Genomic DNA, 21,758 nt, shown 5'->3' on the forward strand with positions numbered 1-21,758 from the left:
TTCTCCGCTGCGAAGCGCGGGTATTTTGCTAGTTGATCATAAAATGCTTATTTATGACAAAGGTCACTCTGCTTTATGTTCCAGGAGCCCCTATAGTATGCCAATTCACATCCTTATTACATACCTGTTTGTCTCATCACTCATAAACTGAAAGGCACTTCTGGGGAAAAAAAAACAAAACTGTGTAACAGTTGAGGGACTGGTAATCTGTAGTGTCCACCAGCTGGTCACATCGTTTGGTGAACTCCAGTTGTCTGCTTGTCTCCCACAGACCGATGTCTGTGTAGTTCCTTCCAGGTTGAATGTTTTCCTTGGCGCTTCAGCTACTCGAGCGCGACCAGCACTATGATCAGCTGGGGACCAGTCAGCCGGAGCAGGTGCCGGACTTTCGTTTTCGATCTCCAGATCACTTGTATCAAAACTGGAGTTTGATAAGTCAAGAGTCCGATTCAGCAATAATGTGCAAAAAATAAATAAATAATGTGCACAGAGTATTTTGCTCTGTGCATTTGCTTTACTCTCTCACCTGATGTCGATGCCATTCTAGACTTAGCTTAGCTTAGCTTACACAACTCGCGCACATGCAAGGTTTTCGATGTCAAGTCAATGAGTCTAACAGTTCTCCGAGCAAAGAGGGTCTACCTGTAACATAGCGGCGAGTTTTATCAACATTTACAGCTTTCTTTTGCCCTCTGCCCCTGATATCCACTCTCAACCCCTTGTGTCGACAAAAGTCGACATCCGCCCTAAAAGAGTTAATTAAAATGGGGTTTGAGAAACTCTAGTAAATTAAACATTGATTTTAAGATGTTTTACTTTAATGACAAAATAAACTAAAAAGATTAAAGTGGAAATTTTGATATTAAAGAAAACATTTCGACTTTAATCTTGACATAGACCCTTTTCTTTCACTGTATCCCTATTTTTTTTCTTCTCTGTGGCCCTATTACACTTCCCTATGACACTCAGACACTCGCCTTTTCATGTTGAATTTTTTTATTTTGGGCACTGTGTGAATTTCTGAACTTGAACTTTTGAGTGCCATGACATCAATTTCCTTTTGTTGCTTATACCACTGCCTAAGGCACCAAATAGTATGTTTTTCCTTGCCTCCACTTTACTAAGCAGTACTGAAAGCAAGGGGCTATTTATACTGATTTGCATATTCAAATAATGGAAATTTGGGGAGATGTTGAGGAGGAGCTGTTGGCACATGCATTTTTTTAAAATTCTTGTTCATTGGGATTTATAAAAGGGAAGTGTGTGGAACTTTGCTTACATAGAGTTTTATGCATCTGAATTTTTTTGTGTGTACACACATTTTTAGTTTTTTGCATATACCATGTTTTAATGTGAATTCTGTGCAAGGTGTTATACATGAGACCCCTAGTGCTTTATATTTATGAATGTAGCACTCATTGTCAAGAGTTTACAAATCACAAATACGTCAACAGGAATCCTAGGGCAGCCATTCAAATGTTAAATAAGGCTCCGCATCAGTTATCCTTATGCTACCATTGAGTTAACAAGTTAACCAGGCATATTACAATGGGTACAAGATTACAAGGATAAAGAAAATAATTAAAAGGAAAAAATGAAATGTATTATAATAAAAACGCAAAAAACAGGCCATAAATCATAAACAGTTCGCCATTTGGGAGTTGTTCTTTAGCAGTTAGTTAAAGTCAGGCAAGGTTGAGTCTTAATTCCTTTCTTCCCTTTTCAAAGTGAGTTAATCTGTTCTAGTAGGGATGTGGAAATTGTCCTACTAATGTAGTATAAGGATTGGAAAAAGGTGAGCAGAAAATGTCACACTTCTTAACAACAGCGATGCCAAATGTCTAGCAGAGATTAACCACAGATGAGAATTTTATCAGTTTTTGCACTTCAGATACCCTATGATGTACAAGGAAACCCTTCAAAATCTTTGCCTCTATCACACTGTAGATCTACAAACACCACACTTGCTTAATAAGGTTACTGACTTAGTTGTGTGCAGTCATAACTGAAATTAGTGCATCTTTGATTAAAAAACTGTGCTGAAAGTCTTTAGGGTCAACTTTCTTATTTAACATTTTCATCATAAAATGTTTGTTATAATGAAATCCTAATGGCTACTTGATCCATAGGTTGAATCAGTGACGTTCTGTTTGCTGAAGAGTAACATGCAAAAATATTCCCACAATCAGATATTAAATTTGATTCATGTAGTTGGGACCCACAGTTGTTGAGAAGTAGTTGGCACTTTACATTTGTAAACTTCCAAAATGTGTTTAAGTTCTGATTAAATGATGGAACAAAATAATTAAAACAACAGTCAAGAATTATGTCCTTGTCTATCCAAGCTTTGTTTTTGGGTTTTATAGGTTAATGGCAAGTGCACAATTCCTTTCAAGGCCATTGGCCACTGAAAATTTCCAGTTATTAAAAGCTTAATTTTATTCTGACCAGAAGCATTAGAACATGTAAGAATGGATAATCTTTTTTGTTAAACTTAAAAAACCATTGTAATATTTCATTCTTGGTTTCCTCCCAAAGTTTTTGTGGGAAAACACTTTCATTAAATCCATGCTTCATCAGCATTATAAATTTAAGCACGTGTAAGATCATAGTCAGTTACAATTTTTTCAAATATTATCCTATATTTTGATGCTGCTTTTGTATCAGCCAATTGTCTTTCTCCAGCAATATTAAACTGTCTAATACCATGACGAGTCATGCAATTCCTAAGCCATTCATCACTAAATGCACATTCTGATTCAATTTTCATTTGCTTTTTAAAAGACTTTGCCTTAGTATTAAATATTTCCCAGAAATTGCCTTACCTTCTGATCATTTTAAGAAAATACCATTGTGCCACATTTTATCAAATTTTTCTGATTTTGAATTGAGCAAACTTTTTTTGCAGCATTTTCATTGTAAGACTCAGACTAGGCTAGAATTGTATTGTTTGCCTTTTTTATACTGTTAACTGTAGACTTTATGATGTTATAAGATTCCATTAAAGCAACATTGCTCACACTACTTAATTACAGTATTTCACATTTATTACTCAGGTTCAACATTTTCTTCCTTCTCTTCACAACACTAAGTTTATCTATCTTCAGAAACCATTCTTAAGGTTCTGAAAATACAAAAATATGATATGGAAACTGTGCATACAGCACAAACTTTTGCTGTTGCTACAGTTTGATTGATCATTTCAAACTAATGTCTATGTGGTATATGTTGTTGATTATTGCCACTGCACATGTGTAGAGATCACATACATTCATGTGCTCTCACACACAAAAGCTTGGAAATTTAAAAAAACTGGAGTTTTCAAAAAGTTTGGATTCTTGGGTGGTCTAGATTTCTGGCATCCAGATTTTTTTTAACTTTTTGCTGTATTATTGTTTGCTTTGTTAGATACCTACGAAAGGTATCTGTCTATCTATCTATTGTCAGAGAAATCAGGACCAGGCCTTCTCCTGTGCTCAGACCAGATGGTTCGAGTAGACTTGGTCTCGAGGTTATGTACTCAGGATAGAGCATCAGCATTGATGTGAAGTGTACCATTGTGATACATTACCTTGATATTGTAGGGCTGTAGGTCCAGAAACCAGCAGCTTACCCTTGGATTGCTGTCTTTATTGGTTGCCATCCACTGTAGGGGCACATGGTACACTACCAGGCTACACTTGCCACCCAAAAAGATAGTACTGCAGATGGATAACTGCCCATTTGATGACCAAGACTTCACTCTCAACCTGCACTATTAGGCCAACAGTTTCCAGCTCAGGTACTTGAGTAGGGTGTGCAGTGTCAGATGCATCTGTCTGGAGGAGAAAAGGTTTTGAGAGGTCAGGGGCAATGAGCACAGGGGCAGAACTAAGGGTCCTTTTCAGGTTGCAGGCAGTGCAAGTCATTACCACCTGGTCAGTTCCATAAGAGGTACTATTAACACCCTACTAGCCCATGAAATGCTTGCACTTGTCTCTTTGTTTATGTACAGGGCCAATTGGCTGTAACCTTCAAGCACTGTGGCTTAACCAACCCCCTGCCAACTACATATTCCACATGCAGGTCTTCTGTCAGCCCAAAGTAGGATTTCTTGAGGTTGATGTGCATCCTGGCGATTAGGATGGACAAGAGTATTGTCCACTGATGCAAGTATTCGTCCCAGTTGCTGGAGAAGATGACTATGTTATCTACAAAGGCGACACTATAGGCAATATGGTGCTGGAGCAGTTTGTCCACGAGACACTGGAATATCACTGAGCCCAATGGAGCAATAGTGGAAGACGCAGTACTACCATTGTCCACTAATGGTCATGAATGCTTTTTTCTCATTTATTTTGCTGATTTTGTCAAAGGAATCTGCCAATATCCCTTGTGCAGGCAGTATGGTTTAGTGTTTAAAGCTCTGGACTTCAAACACTGAGGTTGTGGGTTCAAATCCCATTACTGACACTGTGTGACCATGAGCAAGTCACTTGACCTGCCTGTGCTCCAATTGGAAAACCAAAATAAATGTAGCCAATTGTATCATAAATGTTTTAAGTTGCCTTGGATAAAGGCATCAGCCAAATATGTAAATGGCATGTCTAAGGTGGTTAAGTAATGAGGTTTACAGAAGCACTATAGTAAGTCATCCATCCAGGGATTGGCATCAAAGTTCATGACCAAATGCGCTTTTTTTTTCTGGAATTTAACCAAAGTAAAATAAATTTGCCCAAAAAGAAGTCTATCAGCATTCTCAGTATCATTGCTCACATACTGATGTGACTTTAGCTGCAGGTGGAAGCTCCTGTCGCGCTTTATGCAGCTGTTGTTACAGTTCTTGTTTTGTTATATCTGTATCTTTTGTGAAAGTGTTTATTTGATATTTGGACTTCAGTCTTCATACATTATACACTTCATGTAAACATTTTGTTATTAGTAGTATAATTAGGAAAAAAGTTTCTATTTTAGTTATGTGTTCAACATTTCTTACCTCGCATTTCCTGTAATCCTACATTTACACAAATCGTTGCAGACATGGAACACACATGAAATATATGTGTTGCACATAATGATATATTGTTTACCCTACACAATTCAAGTTACCTCACACTCAGATAAACAGACTTGAGCAGGGAGAACTTTGTGTATGACTAAAGCTGCGTCACTGGGTGCTGATCAACACATTTGCAAAACAAAAGACGCTGATGAGGAAGTGCGAGGGAATTTAAGGTGGCCCAACATTGCAAGTTTTTCCATAGGCTTTAGGGATTGTAGTGTTAATGTTCCTCACTTGATTAGTATAGCTCTTCAAGATTACAATCATGGGGTCCCACATGAAGATACCTCAAACTACCTTGTTTGACTTTGATGCTTGACTACACTTTATGCTGTTTATGCTGGAAAACATACCAATTTTCCATTTAAGTTTTTTAACTATATTTATCTTTTTAATTTGCCTAAAACATTATCTCCTTTACCTCCCCAGTGATTGATATAAAAAGCCAACAACAACCTGGCAGTACTTCATGTGGTCTTTCATTTCCCATCAGTGCAAACTGAGGCTCATGGATTTCTGGAAAGAGATCCATGATGAAGCCTGGAAATCAGTAGAACCCACTTTCCTTGGCGCTCACTTCAGCTCCTTGCAGGCCATTCATCAGAATGCAGTGTGTTTGCAAAGGTGAATGGCTGGCATTGTGTATGAGAAAATTCATTAAGAAATTGGAAAAAAATGTTATTTACCCAACTCTATTTATTGCCAATGCTGTCCATCTTATACACAGGCGAGTGCCTGTCTTTTGTGAAAGTGCAACTGTTTCCACCCTCAGGGAGCATTTCTGAGGCCATGGGAGTTGGTGTGTTTGGATTGCCTTTACACAAGTTGACTGTTCCTTATCACTGGCAGCTTTCATTCAGGAATGAGCTGGAGACATACAGTCCAACTGTTAAGGAGATATTAGGAGCCATTTATTCCTCCTGATATGACCTCCTGAGCAGCACAGGAACAAGGAGTTGCTCTAGTTGGAGTTCACTTGAGTTCAGTTTGAATAAGGTTTTATCAAAGATGTTAAGGACCCAAATATTTCTGAATCATTTTGTGTTTCTATATTTATAGCATATTTTTGGTGCTTTGCAACCAGAGACTTCTGTAAGAAATTGAAAAACATTTTGAAATCCAAGGAAGTGCTAGGTTGATTGGTGACTCATACTTGTTATTTGCAAGTATGCTCCATACTGGACTGGCACCTCGTACAGAGTTAGTTCCTGCCCTGCCATTTGGGGCTTCATCTCATTGTGACCCTGAGACTGACATTTGTGGGAATATATTTTTATCTTGCTACACATAATGCAAATTCATGTGACACATTTTATCATCATATTCCGCTTAGTTAAGATAGGTGACACACAAGCTTCCATCATTGATCTCAACTCCAAAATCAGTCTTTTTGGACAAAGTTGGAACAAGTAAAAAAAGTCAGTACTGGGACCATTTTGCTACATATTTTTGACCTAGATTTTGGCTTAGTGTTCATTGTTTTTACAATTGTTCTTTCTTCCTTTTTTTGGTATTCCTGCCCACCTCCTGTCCAATGACTTAATATATAGTTTGTTCCTTTTCGCTCTTTTTACCTCCTGGTACTTGGCTTCCTTAATCTTACATCCGGACACTCTCACCACACAGCTCATAAAAGAACATTTTCATCTAAGGAGCAAAGAAGCACCAATTAATCAAGCTGCCGTGTGTTTTTTTTACTTTTGTAATATGCATATCATAATTTCAGGGTAGAGCGTAGAAGGAGATGTAAATTTATTTACACGTGTTTACTGTATTGGTAGGCGGTGATGAGTGACAAAGGCAAGTTTTGATTTTAAAACAGTTTTATGAACTGACAGTTTAATTTGTCTTGTCAAGGATTTTTGAATTTTGAAACATGAAATTCACTGAAGACTTTTTGGGGTTTAAAAATGTTACTTTTTAGGCTGGAAAACAAGGAATACTGCTTCCTAAAGCTTCGTTCACAATCTCTGTATACCTGTGTTCTTTTCTGCAGCTGTGTAAGGCATGTACTGTACAGTCATGGCCAAAAGTTTTGAGAATGGCACAAGTATTGATTTTCACAAAATTTACTGTTTCAGTGTTTTTGGATCTTTTTGTTAGATGTTTGTTTCTATGGTATACTGAAGTATAATTAAAAACATTTCATAAGTTTCAAAGGCTTTTATTGACAATTACATTAAGTTCATGCAAAGAGTCAATATTTGCAGTGTTGGCCTTTCTTTTTCAAGACTTCTGCAATTCACCCTTGCATGCTGTCAATCAACTTCTGGGAAAAAATCCTGACTGATGGCAGCCTACTCTTGCATAATCAATGCTTGGAGTTTGTCAGAATTTGTGGGTTTTTGTTTGTCTTGAGGATTTACCACAAATTCTCAATGGGATTAAGGTCTGGGGATTATCCTGGCAATGAACCAAAAATTTCAATGTTTTGTTCCCTGGGCCACTTAGTTATCACTTTTGCCTTATGGTATGGTGCTCCATTAAGCCGAAAAAGGCATTGTTTGTCACCAAACTGTTCTTGGATGGTTGGGATAAGTTACTCTCAGTGGATGTTTTGGTACCATTCTTTATTCATAGCTCTGTTCTTAGGCAAAATTGTGAGTGAGCCCACTGTCTTCGCTGAGAAACAACTCCACACATGGCATGGCACAGGACTGATGGTAGCGCTCACCCTTTCTTCTCCAGACAATCTTTTTTCCGGATGCCCCAAACCATTGGAAAGGGAATTCATCAGAGAAAATGACTTTACCCCAGTCCTCAGCAGTCCAATCCCTGTACCTTTTGTAGAATATTAGGCTGTCCTTGATGTTTTTCTTGGAGAGTAGTGGCTTCTTTGCTGCCCTTCTTGACACCAGGCCATCCTCCAAAAGTCTTTGCTTCATTGTGCGGCAGATGCACTCATACCTGCCTACTACTATTCCTGAGCAAGCTCTGCACTGGTGGTGCCCCGATCCTGCAGCTGAATCAACTTTAGCAGACAGTCCTGGCCCTTGTTAGACTTTCTTGGGCGCCCTGAAGCATTCTGCACAACAATTGAACCTCTCTATTCTAACTCAATCAGCATGGCAGAGTGATCTCCAGCCTTGTCCTCGTCAACACTCTCACGTGTTAACGTAAGGCTCACTGAAATGATGTCAGCAGGTCCTTTTGTGGCAGGGCTGAAATGCAGTGTAAATAGGTTTTTTGGGATTAAGTAAATTTTCATGGCAAAGAGGGACTTTGCAATTAATTGCAATTCATCTGATCACTCTTCATAACATTCAGTATATGCAAATTGCCGTCATAAAAACTGAGGCTGCAGACTTTGTGAAAATTAATATTTGTGTCATTCTCAAAACTTTTGGCATGACTGTAATATATACTCCACCGGGAAAATCAATTATATTTATGTTTCTCATTCACCTTACGGCAGAGAAATAAGCATATTTTTTCAAAATTTGGCTTGCTACATATTTTCCACACTAAAAATCACAATTGTGCACATTAACAATAATAATAATAATAAATCATTACATTTATATAGCACTTTTCTCAGTACTCAAAGCGCAATCCACACAGGGAGGAACCGGATATGTTTTCTCTACACAAAAACACACTATACAGAAAGTTGTTGCTGTCAACAACTACAACCACTGTTAGCTAGGAACTGCCTTATCCTAGCTGGGGATATTTAGACTGTTGGTGATTTTTTTTTAGTTGATTTTATTTTTTAGTTCACAAGAGATAATGAAATATTAAGTACCAGGCAGATGCATGTGGAAGTAGAACACTGAGTTTTGTTCTGAATTCAATTTCATGCAAATTGTTTTGATTATCACTACTTCTAGGCAGCCAGTTTGACTCAGGAAAGTTACAGTCATTTTATTTTAACGAAATGGGAACCCCTGTGGTAAATGCCTGCACTTGTAAAAGTGACATTGGATGCTTAAACTAAACTGAAGTCTGAAAGGTTTGGAACTTGGTAGCAGCTTGCAGACATGTACCGTGAATCACTTGCCTTAAATTTTGATTTCACGTGGTCTTCTTATTCTTTTCCATTCCCATCTGATAGTCTCCTTCACATTTTGTTTAGTTCTTCGTCACTTGAATACACCGTGACCCTCAAGTTTTTATATTTGACTTAAACTTTTTTTCCTGGCAACATTACATCAATACATTAACATCGTACGTACAATTAAACAACATAGTATACATTACATGGCACCATCACAACATTATATACAGCAAACATTGTTGTGAATGTTATGATTTATTTAAGTTTTATGATTTATGTGAATTTCCCCTTGGGATTAATAAAGTATCTATCTATCTATCTATCTATCTATCTATCTATCTATCTATCTATCTATCTATCTATCTATCTATCTATCTATCTATCTATCTATGGCTGCATCCTTCTCTTCAGGATTATGGCTTTCTGAAAAATATTTGATACAGGGTTTATATGCAATGTATTTTTTAACATTTTGGATCAGTTGGTTTAAAAGTCACATTTCCCAAAATGAAGGAACACAGAGGAGTTTTAATGACCTTTAAAAACCAGCCATGTGCATATTGTTTCATATTGCACATTTTTATACATTGGTCTTGTTGACAAAAAACGTTTATAAGACAAAAGAAGCATGTTTTTACATTGCCAGATTCATGACTGCATTATATAATGTATTATAAATTAGTAATAAGAGCTGAAAAGTTGTTCTCTGATTACTGTCCTAATAATGGGCTTGGTGTGATCAACTGTCATAATCAGAATGAGTGAATAGATTCATTGTGTCTGCTTCACTTTAAATAGGAGTGTGCCAATTAAAGTGGTTTATACAAAGATTTTACTGGATAATAACAATAACAAAGTTAAAGTGAAATAAGTAGTTGTGTAAGGAAAGAGACACCTATGAATTTGCAAATGTTAGTATGGTAATGATCTGAATCTGTCTTGGGCTTTTCCCTTTTTGATCCAACTCATTATGTTTTGATCAAAGTTTAATAAGATATTGATCACAAAAAAGAATGTGCTTTTTATTTGGTCTATGGTATCATTAGAGAATCCATCTGCACTACTCAGTTCTTATGGTTTGTTTTCTAGAACCATAAACAACAAGGTTTATGTGGCCGAGGTGAAGGAAAGAGCCACAGCTAAAAGAATATATGAAGAGGCAAAGAAGAAAGGTCGCACAGCTGGACACGTTGGGACTAAGTAAGCAGCTTCATTTCTTGCACTGCACTATAAACACAAGGCTGCCATAATGGTGCATGACACAAATGATTTTAGATAGCCATTTTCAAAGGTAAACTGAATTTTTTTTTGTCAAAAGTTCAATACTTTAAATGTGATGAACTCCTAAACTAAGGTGACCATTAAAGTAATACAATACAGTAATTGGGAAGTGATTCTTGTAATACTTAATGAGGGAAATAACGTATACTGGAAAAAAATCTGTGATAGTTTGATTAAAGAGGAATCTATTATGGTAAACATGTTTGAATTAATTTTTTACATGTTAATCTAATGGTCAAGTTGAGAACAAAAATATTATGCATAATTGGCACACATTAAGTTATGAATGAAAATAATAGTATGCAAACCTGTGATTGATATATGTATAAAGCAAAATGTAGAAGTATTTCATTGCATCTATTTTCAGTATCAGTAAACATCAAATATCAGTCTTTTTATTTCCAGTCTAAAGTCATGATGCTTTGTCCACATTTGCAGTTAACCACATTGGTTATCAAATTCAATCTGTTTCATCTTATTTTTTAAAATTTTGTTTTATCCAGTCTCATGCAGTGCCTGAGATGTGTTTTTCCAATTCCATGACCTCTTTAGTTTTGCTACACAAGCATTGATTTTAAATACCTAGCCTTGCTTTCCGTATTCCATTTATTTCAAGCTTGGTTTTTATTTCTGGTGCAGAGGTTCTGCATTATTCTTATGATGGATATTTAATTGGGCAGCAAATTCAATATTTAATGGAACTCAGTTTATTTTTGTATAGCTCTTCTCATGCTCTTCAACATGTGTTTTTCAGGCTGGGTATGTTCTTGTGAACATGGTACCTGTTTTAGCATTCTGACACTACAGGTATATGATTAGGTCCTTAACTTTTTTCTGAGTCCCGGACCTGCTAGCTAAGGGAACTCTAATCTTTTCTTTATTGAACAGTATTGCCTATATTGGGCTCTAACCACTATGTATCTCCCAGTAGGGATATGAACTCCCTATTTAAGGCTTTTTCCTAGTACAGTATGTGACTGTGTACTCCATGACTCCTTGAAAGCAAAGCCAGTCCTTAGAACACTAATAGAGCAAGGGTCAAAGTATAAATTTAAAGACTTCCCACTTTTGATTTTACTGGCTCTAATGATGATGATAATGATGACGAGTATCCCTCCATATTGCCTCATTGAACAGAGATAAAAAATGCAACTTTAGAAGAATTAAATGCAGTTGAATTCAGGAATCACTTTGTTAACACAAGTGATCATCTTGAGAATAGCAATAGCAATAATTATGACAATTTTGCTTTGAATGTCTCATCCCAACAAATCACTGACTGTACACATTTGCTATTTTCAAAAAGTTCCTTACAAGATCTTATCTGGACATGTCCAGTCCCTAGTAAAATGTCCAGTAACCTGGTAACAGTTTAATTTACCAATATATTTTGCATAGACAGGCATAGGGTCACAACATGCCTACTGTTTACAGTATCTTTGGAATAATAATGAATGAATATAGGGCATTGCACAATACTGCTGTTGCAACAATGAATATATTCCAATAACCTTTCAAAAATATAACTAGAAAAAAACTGATAAACTACTCTATGATGGGATGAGTGATTGTAAAGAAAAAGGGAAATGGATGACAATAAAGCAGCCATGCCTAATGCTTGACAGTGCCATTAATAAAAAAGTTAACAGTATTAGCTAATACATGAAAGTGCACATTTTATCATAAAAAATATAACTGAATTGCAGATAATCATAATTAGCAATCACATAAAGCAATAACACAACAAGTCCCCAAACACCAAGTCCACCATGTCATTTATACAACCATAAACACCTAAGATTTCCAATCCTTAGGCTGAAGATCTTTGTACATTTTAGGTCAGGGTTCTCCTGCATACCCTTCTGTTGCCATTTTTAGCTGTCCTGTTCAGATTGGTTGTCTTGTCTCCTGATGGATTCCGCAATACCAAAAAAGATGTTTCATTGCTCCGTTCTTCCAGATAGCAATATTATTTTGAATTTTAGTGAAGTAAGCCTTAAAGGATGTAACTGAATTCCCTCCCCTGCCCCAAAGCTCCAGGTAATCATCATATCTTTGATGATTTGCTTACTCAAAACAATGTTCCGCTCAGCTACTCTTCCTAAATGAGATAGCAGGAGGATGTGAATTTGGGGCTGTTTTCAGCCAGTGTAACCAAGGGGGTTCTCTTTCTAATCCACTAACTAAAATATCTGTTCTGAAATCTGAAGGCTCCTGGTTTGAATTCCACAACTACCATCATAGCGTGGATGAACAACTAAGATAAGGGAGACAGCCTGAGTAAATTCCTAAGCATAGACAGGTCTCAACTTAGCAGGTACTAGAAGGCTTGCTGGGAAGATGAATGGTAGGCAGTCTGATGCATTCTACCTGTCCATGCTTCTATGTAGGAAATGTTTCTCTTGTGAGGACACTGAATTTTTATGGTGATGCCTCCAGTTGACCAGCACAATGAACAAAAATTTTAATTTGTGGAATCATCCAGATTCTAAAATATTTTGCAGAGTGTGGCTACCTAATTGGTGACCCTTCCCTAATTTGCACTGAACATGTGTACTATTTATACACAGACATAAGAATTCTTTGAATTTAACAATGAATAGGGGTATGTGTTATTTTATATTATATTACTGTGGGATTGTATTAAGTTTGATTTTGTCTACTAAGAAATAAAGAATTTGAGTTTTATTTTGAAAAATAACTATTTTTCTGTTTCACAGTACTTTGAAAGATTTTGATTAATGTAGAGATTTCATTGTAATGTAAAGGAAATGGTACAAAGTGAATATGTTTGTTCATTGTGATATACAGAATCTTGATCAAAGAGCTTATAAGGAAATATCAAAAAGGGATTGCTATCCAGTTAAATGAAAATGCTATAAGGGTCATGTAGTGGCATGCATTTTGATTATTTTTCTCACATTTCTTCAATGTGCCAAAGTGTATAGGTAATGTGAATAAATCTTTATATTTTTAGTGTTTGTAGGATAAGTAATTACACAATGTAAAAACTTTAAAACGTGCTGTTTTGCTAGTGTAATGTGTACCAAAATGGGATAGACATGGGTGTATTTGTTGTTTTACACAACAAACATTGCAGGTAGCTGGCCTGCTGAATCAATAAGTGCTCTCATCTGACCATGTATGAGTGGTTAAGTCTGTTTTATTTTTAATTATTGCTGTTTATTTTTTATTAAGAATTATTTTTATGTACTAAAGGTGTCTGCTTGCTGGTTCATATGTTTGAAGTGGCACAAAGCTAATGTAAGTCATGTAGTTCAAAGTTTCAGTGCAGAATTCATATTCGCTGTTATTTGTTATCCTGCTTATTATAATCTTGAAAAGATATATGTGTGTCATCCTTTTGCATTCAAATTGGCATATATTTGCATTAATGTAGAGAGTAACATAAAAGTAAAGTGATCAGTAATTTAATTACTTTTTCCAGGAGGTAATGACCCAATTTGAGACAAGTAATTAATCATTTTTAAAGGATCACATCCATTTAGTAACTATCCCAACTCTGATGCATTGCTGTTTTTATAAATTAGGGAGAGGGAGACGGAGAAATTTCGCTTGGCTATTAATGTGGAGGCAGAGTCACAGATGACCTTCACATTGACCTATGAGGAGCTGTTGCAGCGACGCCTTGGCCATTATGAAGTGGTGCTGAGTGTTAGGCCGGGCCAGCTTGTTAGCAATCTAACTCTGGAGCTCTCCATCTCAGAAAGGACCGGCATAAGTTTCTTGAAAGTGCTACCTTTGAGAACCACAAAACTGTTATCCAACACAGTGAGAGGTGAGTCAGCACATCTCTTAACTTATTTTCATCCTTATTTGAAACCTTAGGTCTGAAAGAGCAATGTGAACATTAAACCTGCCTCAGTTTGAGGAGAGCAATTCTAGACATTGTGTGATCAGTTGATGAGGTGTGCTTTGATTGATACAGTGAATAGCAGGTGCTTTGCAATAGAAAGCTATTCCATATGGCCTGAATATTTAGGTAATGTTTAAGTTTTCATCAACCATGTCTAATAGCTTCTTACATTTTAAAGAGGTATCTGCTTGGTCTACTTGACTCTATAAGACTCCCACTGCCCTGAAAACTGCCAAGCTTAACCCCTTGTTTCCTCCTATGATTGGGATTTTTTTTAACATTTTTTTTAACATGTAGACTTCATTTAATAACTGTCAATAGTTTCAATTGCAAGACCTATTTCTTTTTTAATACAGGAGATGCCAATATACCACCATCAACAGAGGTTCAGCAGACCACAAGTTGTGCCCACATCCGATTCACTCCGACTCTTAAGGATCAGAAAATATATTCCACTTCTACTGGCATTGCTGGTGATTTTGTGGTCCAATACGATGTTGACCTCAAAGACCTTATAGGAGATGTACAGGTAGTGAGAAATTCCTCACCTTTGGAAGGAAACAGTCTCCCCTCAATGTTTGTCATTATTAGTATGTTGCATTGAATTCTTCATGTTATCTTTATCAGAGACAGATTTTTGAAGTTCTGAGAAGACTAGAACAGGATTTTAAGGAAAGGAAAGTCTTAAAATGCTTTCCCAAGAACCGTTGATTAAAGAGCAAAGCTAATACCTACATACATTAATTACACATGGGTATTCATTGTTATATGTACTACAGCTGTGGTCTGCTGCAGCCTGCTAACATTTCCCATTTCTTAATTTTTAATGTACTGCACTTCACAGTGGACAGCCTCTGAGCGTTGTATCCAAAAAGAAAAAGACGACATACTGGAACATAGCACATATAAAGTATATATTATATATTCCCATAGATAAGTATATCGATTGATTCATCCATCAACTTAATTTTTCAACCCCTTTTTTTTTCAGTAAAGGCCCACAGAGAGGAGAGTATACCCTGGCAGCATCAGGTGCAATTACGCAGTCAGACGTGAACAGGCTGCAAGTTTCTCACAAATTACGCTCACACTTACTCAAACTCATTTAATCAAAGTGGATCAATTTGGAGTCGTCAGTCAACCTGTCCTGCACATCGTTGGGACATTGGATAAAACCGGTTCCCTTGGAGAAAATCCACACAGATGTAGGGAGAAACTAAAAACTCCTCACAGACAGTAAATAACATCAGATTTGAGTCCAGAATTTTAGAACTGGGATACAGCAGCACTAACCACTGTGTCATAATGCTGCACAACTCTTTATACAGACTTTAATACATTTATTTTGAAGTGCAAAGTATGATTTATTCTAAAGGGTTCACATAGTTGAAACATAAATAGATGAAAATGCAAAGTGAAAAGTCTAGGACAGCTTGTATTTAACCACTTCATGACCATGCTGAATTATACTATAAGATTGACTGTAGTCTGTGGTTTTAGTGAAACCTTCAATGGTCTGACACTAGGTCTGTCACTGCTGATGTTGATAACTGTCATCCACTCTGTAATCTGTGTCTCTTCCAAGACTAGGAGAGGCACTCAATTCAAAGTAAGAATGATACCACAGCAGAGCACCAAGAAAATAATGATAATGGTAAACTCTTATTAATAACCAGTCATGATGGTTTTCAGAGTTGAAGTAAAAATGACAATATATTAAGATGAAAAATCTCACCATCTCCTCTAATGAGCCTAGTATGACTTTAGCACATACTAAAAGAATTGAAGAAAAAAATAATGGACCTCTTACCAAGATTTTAGTACTGACTGATAAATTTCCTGAATTAAGAGATACAGTAGGAAGGTCATATTTTATTGCTCTAATTATTAAAAAAAAAACAATAAACAATGACAGTGGGCATTACATTAGTAAATTCTGCTTGATTCAAATGAATGAATTATCAGTGTGCCCATTTGCTGAGTCTACTTTATTTAGGTTACAGGTCAACTGTAAGCTAACAGTAGCCCAGGCATTGCTCATGCTTTACATGCGATGGTGCTAGCCTGGAGCCTGACACCATCAACTGCAAAAAAGAGTGAAGTCAATTGCAGAGTACACTTACAGTGTGTACATTTCTGAACCCACTTGCACTGGGCAAATAAACTTCTTTGAAAAGTGGGAGAACATCAGCATACTTGGAGAAAATCCATGTAGATTCTATACAAACATGCAAGCTTTACACAGACTGTGCCCTAGCTGGTTATGAATGTCTGTGAAGCTGTAAGGCAGTAAGGCTAACAAGTCTACTGTTATACTGCTTGAAAATTAACTATCCATCTGTTTGTCCAGTTATTTAATGAACCTGTTAATCTAGTTTTAGGGTCAATTTCAATGTCACTGGACAAGAACCAACCTTAGATGGCTTGTCTTTGTGTCTTCTGCCCACTGAAATAAAAATGGTGTTCCTGGAAAAAAAGACCCCATTGACATAGAGAAAACATGCAAACCCCAGTCTCCCTGAGTTGACAGGCACAGCTAAATCACTGACCAGTGTCACACTCTAAGAAACTAATTTTTGAATATTCTACATATTATTTGCTTTTGTTATACTTTTGGAGATGGATTAAACAGATCTTGAATATTTGGGAACTATTACAGCCAATGTTCTGTCACTAACAAAGGTAAAACCTACTTGACATTCCATAAGGATTCACCCATAACAACATTTTCAATGTAATAGTATTGTCATTCTAGTTCCAAAGTCCTCCTCACTTCTTACAAACAATGTTCACTCCTCCATAATTTTCCTTTACTGATAAAAAACTGTTTAAAACTGTTAACCAAGGCCAACTGTACAATTAACATTAGGTTTTACTGGTTAACACTGTCATTACTCTAAAAATGAAAGTAAATTATTTTTGAATTTACAATGTCATCATACAGAGAGAAAGTAATTACAGTGGAACCTCAGTTCACGACCATAATTCGTTCCAAAACTCTGGTCGTAAACCGATTTGGTTGTGAACCGAAGCAATTTTCCCCATAGGATTGTATGGAAATACAATTAATCCGTTCCAGACCATACGAACTGTATGTAAATATATTTTTTTTTAAGTTTTTAAGCACAAATATAGTTAATTAAACCATAGAATGCACAGCATAATAGTAAACTAAATGTAAAAACATTGAATAACACTGAGAAAACCTTGAACAACAGAGAAAACTAACACTGCAATAGTTCGCGCTATAGCGCTACCAACCGCTGGCTAAAAACACTTTTTTTTAATGAGTTTTAAGCACAGGGAAAAAAAATGAAAATTTGAAAAAATCCGTAATTTAATAAACCACCAAGAAAAGTAACATTGCAACAATGCACACTACAAACCGATCGCTGTAAACAGAAGTGAAAACAAAAACAAGCCCAGTTCATTCTTTAACTACCTTCCTACCTTATGCGTCCAGCTCTCTCTCTCGCGCTGCTTATGTGTGTGCATCTGTCTCTCTTGCGCTGCCTGTGTGTGTGTGTCTCTCTCTCACACTGCCTGTGTGTGTGTCTCTCTCTCTCTCGCGCTGCCTGTGTGTCTCTCTCTCTTGCGCTGCCTGTGTGTGTGTGTGTGTCTCTCTCTCTCTCGCGCTGCCTGTGTGTGTGTGTGTGTGTGTCTCTCTCTCGCTCCTTTGTGTGTGTGTTTGTCTCTCTCTCGTGTGTGTCGCGCTCTCTCGCTCTCTCTCTCTCTCTTACTCGCTGCACAGGAAATGAACAGGGAGAGACTGAACACGTACAAACCGAAAGGGAAACTGGCTTGTTCGTATACCGAGTCTGTGATCGTGAACAGATGCAAAAGTTTGGCAAACTTTTTGGTCGTAAACCGATTTGTACGTGTTCAGAGACGTTCGTGAACCGAGGTTCCACTGTAGGTTTACAAATAGGGCCCTAAAGGACATCATATTCTAGTGTGAACAGGATTGACAAATGACAAAGTACTGTCATCACATTTCAGCACCCACTAAAAAGAATTAGAGGAAATATGAACAAAACAAAACATGAATACCTGTCAATTTCAATGAGAGAATTAAAACTACAGTGTAAATGCAAGAATCTAGACTTCTTTCCATATGTTGGTACCGAATCATTGTCATGACTTTCATTCTCAGAGAAATACTAGATGCAGATGGCAGAAGTAAATAGATTGATAAATTTGTCCAATGTTGCTAAGCACAGAGCATAATGGAGAGTGACACTGAGACACTGCACTGAGATTTGCTGTTTTCTGCTAAAAAGATAGACAGTCCAACTATATGGGAAGATTTCTTGCATGAAGTACCCTGTTTTTTAATAAATCATTCTATCATTGCCCTCATGATCATTTCATGCAGTACATGTAGGTTCTCTTGAGGAATTTTAAACTAACTTCACACAAGCTGGATTGCAGTTGCAGACACACAACGTGCTCACCTGTTATTACTGGTTGTGTAATGTCACACCAACATTTAATCAGCCACTTAACAGCCCTTAAAACTCTCTGCAATTCACTGCAAAGAAAAAAGGATGGTTTGCAGAGTGAAAAGGAGGAGAGAACTGTCAAACTCTGAAGCAGGCACAGGATTCTATTTGAAGATTCTCAATTACTTTCATGCAGTGCACCTCTTTAAATTACAAATGAATGAGGCAGTGTCTTAGTCATATCAAATCAGATGCCCCCTCTCTCATCCATCTATCAAGAATTTTCAAGATGAACTTATTTCTTTTCAATCATGGTATATATTAGTTTGCTACAAATTTAAAACAATAACTAGCCCACTCTTAAATTTTATGATGGAGGTGAAGGGTACCAGGTCCATACTGAAAATTAAAAGCCTTAAAACTTAGTGAATATGTCTGCTTTTCAAGCTAAAAATGTTACGAGTATTGATTTGCCTCTTGAGATTATACACATAGTATAAAACAGCATATCCATGTTATTTGAAGAAGGGAAAAAACAAAAAGCAAGCCATTTTTTGTGAGATTCAGCCATTTTAAAAGGTGACTGACAGTGTGCTTCACTTTACCAAATACCCTCTTCATATTCCTCGACGGTAGGTACGCTTTCAGCCACAGAGTGTAGATTTGCCTCGGAAAATCGTTGTCAAGCGCCGTTATTGACATTATTAAATGTTGTTGCCCAGAAGTCAATTTCTTTCTGTGTTCTATAGACAACTAGACAATAGTACTTATGACTTAATGAATTAAAAAGTCATGCTTACAACTGCTTATATTCTTTCACTTTATGCAAGCTTATTTCTATATTTCACCAAGATACTGCTAGATTGAAAATGCATGCATGTGCGTCAGGGGGAGAGAATGTTGTACAGGTGCATTGCATGCGATCAATTGACAAGAACGGAACAGATGTTACAGGCTTTCCATCTTCCTAACCCATTTATCCAGGGCATAGGACATCTGCAGCCTATCCTAGCAATCAGATGGTGCAACGCAGGAACCATCCCTGGACAGAGTGTCAGTCCATCACATGGTGAACACACAGATACATAGGACACTTTAGCAGCACCAATCCCCCTGCATGTGTTTGGATAGTGGGATGAAACCGGAGCATCTGAGGAGAATATACAATCTCCACACAGAAATGAACCCCAGTCTCCTTCACTGTAAAACATCAACACTACTACTGTGCTTCCTTGACACCCAAGAATATTATTTAGTTAATTATTATGAATTGCTGCCCTCAATATCACCATCCATTAATCTATTCATATATTTTTCTCTTCTATAGGCACAATTATAATAATAATAATCCAACTTCCTAACTTGCTTGTGCAGGGCAGAGTCTAGGGGTAGCAGGAGGCTCTGCCAGCAATCACAGAGTGCAGGGCAGGAAAAATACCTGTACAGGGTACCAGTCAGTCACAGGGTAGACATACACACACACATGAACACTTTACAATGAACATTCATCTAAGTTTAATCAGGTTAGAATTTAGCAAATTGAGTATATATATTTTAACATAGGCAGAGTGGAGAAGAGAGGTGTCATTTCTGCCTCAGAGTGCCAGGTTTACTATTTTCAGTGTCTTTTTGTTGTCACAAGCATGCCTTAGAAATGTGGAAGGGTTGTCTTCTCAAATCAAAATGTTTATTACCTTAAAATGGGCACTATGTTTTAAGATTCTCTTTGCAATGGCAATGGTATTTGCCAATACCCATTAGCTCCATTATAAAACACAAGAGCGAGCTAGTTATTTTATAAAGTGTATAAAATAATCTCCACATTAGAACACAGTTTTGTGTGTCAAACTAGTGAAGTGATTTATTTTTTTCTAATTTAAGTAAAATAGGATATCACTTTTTATTGTATCATGGTAGGATGGATTAGAATCCTGAGTAAGCTGAGTAAGACAGCATTCTAACAGTGTAGGAAATGCAGAAGACATTAGTCAAACAGTTTTGGAAAACTTTTGAATACAATGAAGCATATTTCAAATTTGTGGTGCTTTATAAAGTTCTCTGACAGCGTTCTTTATTCTTTTCATTACCTTTCCAGATCTACAATGGCTACTTTGTACACTATTTTGCTCCTCGTGGTCTACCCATCATTCCCAAAAATGTCATTTTCCTGATTGATGTCAGTGGCTCTATGATTGGAACAAAAATCAAGCAGGTACTGTATACCTCCTTATGATGAGGAAAAGGGTCTACTCAGAAGATAGAAGGCTACCAGTCAATGCTATCCTCCGGTCGCACCAGGCTAGACTGCACCAATTTAAACATACCCTTGCAGTCTCGCTTGCATGGGTTAAAGTTTTAGAATATTCTGTGTGTTGTCCACGGACCTTCTAACGCACAACACCTTCTGAAAATGCATGCATTAGTGCTGGGATAAGGTCAGAATAATATGATAGAGTCCTTTTACAACTATATCTTAAGTCACTTATTTAAAGAAAATTGAGGGCTTTTTGCTTGTGTAAGAATTAGGGTAGCCTGTGAAAAACTATTTTATAAATTTGGCACTCCTTGTGAATATACTTCCGTGGATATTTCTTAGAAATCATTCAATGTCAATATTTAGTTAATAGTAAAAATAATACAATTTATTTCTATAGCATCTTTCCTAGTTTAGGTTTTCCTCATCAATTCTTTGACATTCCTTTAAAAAACCTTCCCTACTTCCTCTTCAAAAGAATCATGTTATATTTACAAGTCTCAGGTCACCATGAATCTCATAAAACACATGGAGTTGGCATGCTGTCATCAGACAAAGTTATCTGTTGCGAGAGGTGGATACAGTTGAATCTAGAATACAAGGAAAAGATGGCAAAGTAATAAAAAAGATTTGCCTATATTACTGATAAAGTACTCCAGAAAGGGATATATAAATGTACCAACACAAATATACAAACAGAAACTTCACTCTGGAGTTACTTCTTCATCATCAATTCTAGAGTCAAGAATGTTCTCCGGAGCCATCCTCCTATGTCTCCTCCTGATACATCCAAATATCTCTGCAACCCTGAACACCAACTTGCATAACATACAACAGATTGCTTTCGTTGCTTTCGTTTTAGAGGA

At 36.8% G+C, this 21,758-nt stretch overlaps 1 protein-coding gene across 1 annotated transcript in view; it reads left to right on the forward strand.

The window, feature by feature from the left end:
- The window catches only part of itih6 (inter-alpha-trypsin inhibitor heavy chain family member 6), a 112,406-nt gene that overhangs the window by 50,578 nt on the left and 40,070 nt on the right, over window positions 1–21,758 (forward strand). The window contains exons 4-7 of the mRNA XM_028813711.2: window positions 10,128–10,238; window positions 13,871–14,118; window positions 14,553–14,725; window positions 20,734–20,850. Of these exons, the coding sequence (XP_028669544.1) occupies window positions 10,128–10,238; window positions 13,871–14,118; window positions 14,553–14,725; window positions 20,734–20,850 (649 nt within the window). The remainder of the gene's footprint in view (window positions 1–10,127; window positions 10,239–13,870; window positions 14,119–14,552; window positions 14,726–20,733; window positions 20,851–21,758) is intronic.

The sequence above is a fragment of the Erpetoichthys calabaricus genome, chromosome 11, assembly GCF_900747795.2.
Source record: "Erpetoichthys calabaricus chromosome 11, fErpCal1.3, whole genome shotgun sequence".
Lineage (NCBI taxonomy): Eukaryota > Metazoa > Chordata > Cladistia > Polypteriformes > Polypteridae > Erpetoichthys > Erpetoichthys calabaricus.